The 3,368-nt window shown below is 42.3% G+C and overlaps 1 protein-coding gene across 1 annotated transcript in view; it reads right to left on the minus strand.

Annotated features, from left to right (window-relative positions):
* Positions 1–2,127: 2,127 nt before the first annotated feature.
* Positions 2,128–3,368, minus strand: part of LOC134290216 (uncharacterized) — a 19,378-nt gene continuing 18,137 nt past the window's right edge. Inside the window, exon 6 of the mRNA XM_062857286.1 lies at positions 2,128–2,253. Coding sequence (XP_062713270.1) covers positions 2,128–2,253 — 126 coding nt within the window. The remainder of the gene's footprint in view (positions 2,254–3,368) is intronic.

The following is a 3,368-nucleotide window of genomic DNA, read 5'->3' on the forward strand; positions in this document are numbered from 1 at the left end:
CCTTCATCACCAACACATACGAAAAACGTGCTTGATTGGTCGACTACATTTTTGAACCATATTGTGTAGACCAGCTTAAGTACCGCCTCCTAGAATTAGACGTGTAGAATTAAACTTCGTAGGATTATTAGCTAATGAATAAAGATCATTCGATTTCACCACGCGTACTCAGTACTTTTTTTTCGAGGCATTCACCACCAGTTCAAACTTCGCTGCTTCGCGTTTCAGGCGGGTGTACAGCTCTGCCACCGTTGCAAATGTTCTGGCGATAATGTCCATGTCGTCCGCAAACCCGTGAGCTCCGTACTCTGAAATCCGATAGGAAAGCTGCTTTGAGGCTCTACTCTAAGTACCGTACTTTTCCAGCACGTGAATATTACTTGAGGGTCAACGTAGCTTATAAGATAATTAGTCGACGTTGCTACAGCCACTATAAACAACGAATTCAACGCAGTCTCCAATCGGAACCAAAGTCTTTTTGGAGGTACGTGAACGAGCAGAGAAAGGAGTCTGGACTACCTTCAACGATGATTTTGAATGGAAAAACCGCTTCGGAACCTCAACAGATTTGTCAATTCTTCGCTCAGAAGTTTGCTAGTACGTTTTGCGATGAGACGATTTCTTAACAGATTTGTCAATTCTTCGCTCAGAAGTTTGCTAGTACGTTTTGCGATGAGACGATTTCTGAAACCCTCGTGAATCAGGTCATTCCGCTGGTTAACGATTCCTGGGCTACGCTCGTCGTTGAGGATGTAATGATTTCCAGCGCCGCTTCGGGATTAAAATCTTCAAGGACCAGATGGTATTCCATCAACTTCCCGAAGGGAAACCAGATTTTTTGTAGCAGCCGACTTGTTTTCAGCGATGCTCAACTGCAAATTTTATTAACAATTAATAACAAATTCCATCATATTCTTAATATTAGTAACTTACAAGAAAGTGGTTTCCTTCCCACAATTTACTTCTGCGCCATTCACAAATGTTCCTTGTGTGACGTGTTTGGGAACCTCTGCCCTATTCAAGGAAAGCCTACAAGTGCGCGTATCATGCAATCATACAATCAAACTAACTATTTTCTCACAGATTTCCTACTTACTATCAAGCATTAAGCCGATGGGCATTTCACTCGTTTTGAGAACCGATTCACCGCAGGGATTAATATCACAATATACACTATAAGATACACTAGATATTGCCTTCCTACTTTGCACAATTAAAGGTATTTTCTGAAGGTGATAAACTCTTCACAAATCTGTTTCTACCGTTTCTACCACTGCACTTCTCATTTGTTGTTGTTTTTCTTTTACTTCCCACAGCCGATCTGCGTTCGATGTGTCATGTTGCAGTTATGCTTTTCACCAGGGGTGTCCAAGCGCTATCCCATCGCAACAGGAATATTGAAACTCTGCTCGTTCCTATTCGCTACGTGTTCAATTTATCCAAACACTCTTGAATGAAGAGTATTTGATTTATCTCTGTCAGTTGGAGTGTTCCCGTCTATTTGGAAAAATGCCAACATGGTGCATAAGAAGGGGCAACGGAAGGACGTTGGAAATTATCGAGGAATTTCGTCTCTGTGTGCCATTTCCAAATTGTTCGAGCTTGTAGTAATGGAACCTTTGTCGTCTCACTGCAAAAGTCATCTAAGCAGCGATCAACATGGATTCGTTCCAGGCAAATCTACAGCCACCAATCTTCTGTGTCTTACGTCATTCATTGGCGATAGCTTCGCACAAAACGTACAAACGGACGCCATATATACAGATCTATCTGCAGCATTTGATAAGATCAATCACGCAATAGCAATAGCCAAATTAGAAAGATTTGGCATTAGCGGAAATATCCTGCGCTGGCTTAGTCCATACTTAACTGCTAGGAAATTGACTGTCTCGATCGGAGGATTCCAATCTGCCGAGTTTCATGCCACGTCCGGAATTCCTCAAGGCAGCCATTTGGAGCTGTTGATTTTCTTAATTTATTTCAATGATAAAAACAGATATCAATTACACGTTGAAAGGACCCCGTCTGACTTTCGCAGATGATCTGAAAATCTACCGGATTATTCGCTCTATCGAAGACGCAATTTGCGTCCAGCAGGATCTGGATGCATTTATGAACTGGTGCATATTAAACCGAATGGTGGTTAATCTCGTCAAGTGCTCCGTGATTTCGTTCGCTCGAATTCGTAAACTTATAATTTTCCTGTACAAGCTCTTCGACACCGTGATTCAGCGTGCACATGATGTGAAGGACCTGGGGGTGATTCTGGATTTACAACTAAGCTTCAGACAACATGTTTCGTTCGTCGTTGAAAAAGCGTCTAGAACGTTGGGCTTCATATTTCGGATCGCCAAGGACTTCACCAGCGTGTATTTATTGTTTGAAATCTCTGTATTGTTCGCTAGTTCGATCGACGCTCGAGTATTGTAACGTGGTTTGGAGTCCTCATCATCTAAAGAGGAATAGAGAGGATAGAATCTGTTCAGCGCCGTTTTATCCGCTTTGCTCTCCGCCGACTCCCATGGCGCGATCCGTTGCGACTGCCTAGTTACAGAAGTCGATGCCAATTGATTGACCTAGAGAGTCTACAGCTGCGCAGGACCGTTGCACGAGCAATGGTCATTGCGGACTTGTTGCAGGGAAGGATGAACTGCCCCGCACTGTTGCAGTCCGTCGATTTGTATGTTCGTCCAAGAGCACTGCGGAATAACGTGATGTTGCGACCTTGGCTACGGCCTCCTTTGCGTAGGACTACGGGCAGCGGAGTGCCATTACTGGTTTGAAACGGGCGTTTAGCAATGTAGCCTCTGTGTTCGACTTTAACCTTTCCAGGGAAACGATCAAGCGAAAGCTTAAGGCTGTACCGTGCGAGCACCATATTATAGACAGCTCCATATTCTGAACAGTCGGCTAACGCAAAATAGGTTTTCCTTTTATGTAGCATATATTGAATCGAGAGTTGAGGTGTTAATTTTATTAAGCCCCTCTATTATCCAATCGTTACAAAACATATCGTTTTTGACTGAACTGCGAACGTAGAGAATGTGTTTGTGCATTGTAAGTAACACTATGTGTTCAGAATTAGGACCACGGCTTCTTATGGTGTCCATAATTAGGAACACGTCGTCCACAAACAAAAATATGTCTAGATCAGAGACTGGAAGTTATTATGAGATTTAATTTATTTTATACATTTAGCTAGACAACTAACACACTTGATGGTAATATGAAGCATTATCTCTAGCAACAAGAACTTCCATCTATTTTAGTGTTTGTTGTGAGATTCCCTTAACCGTTCAGATTATGGGTACTGCACGGTATTTAGTTTTTCTTCATGACAAATAATTATATTTTTAGTGCGTGTTTTT

The sequence above is a fragment of the Aedes albopictus genome, chromosome 3 (assembly GCF_035046485.1).
Source record: "Aedes albopictus strain Foshan chromosome 3, AalbF5, whole genome shotgun sequence".
In the NCBI taxonomy this organism is placed as follows: domain Eukaryota; kingdom Metazoa; phylum Arthropoda; class Insecta; order Diptera; family Culicidae; genus Aedes; species Aedes albopictus.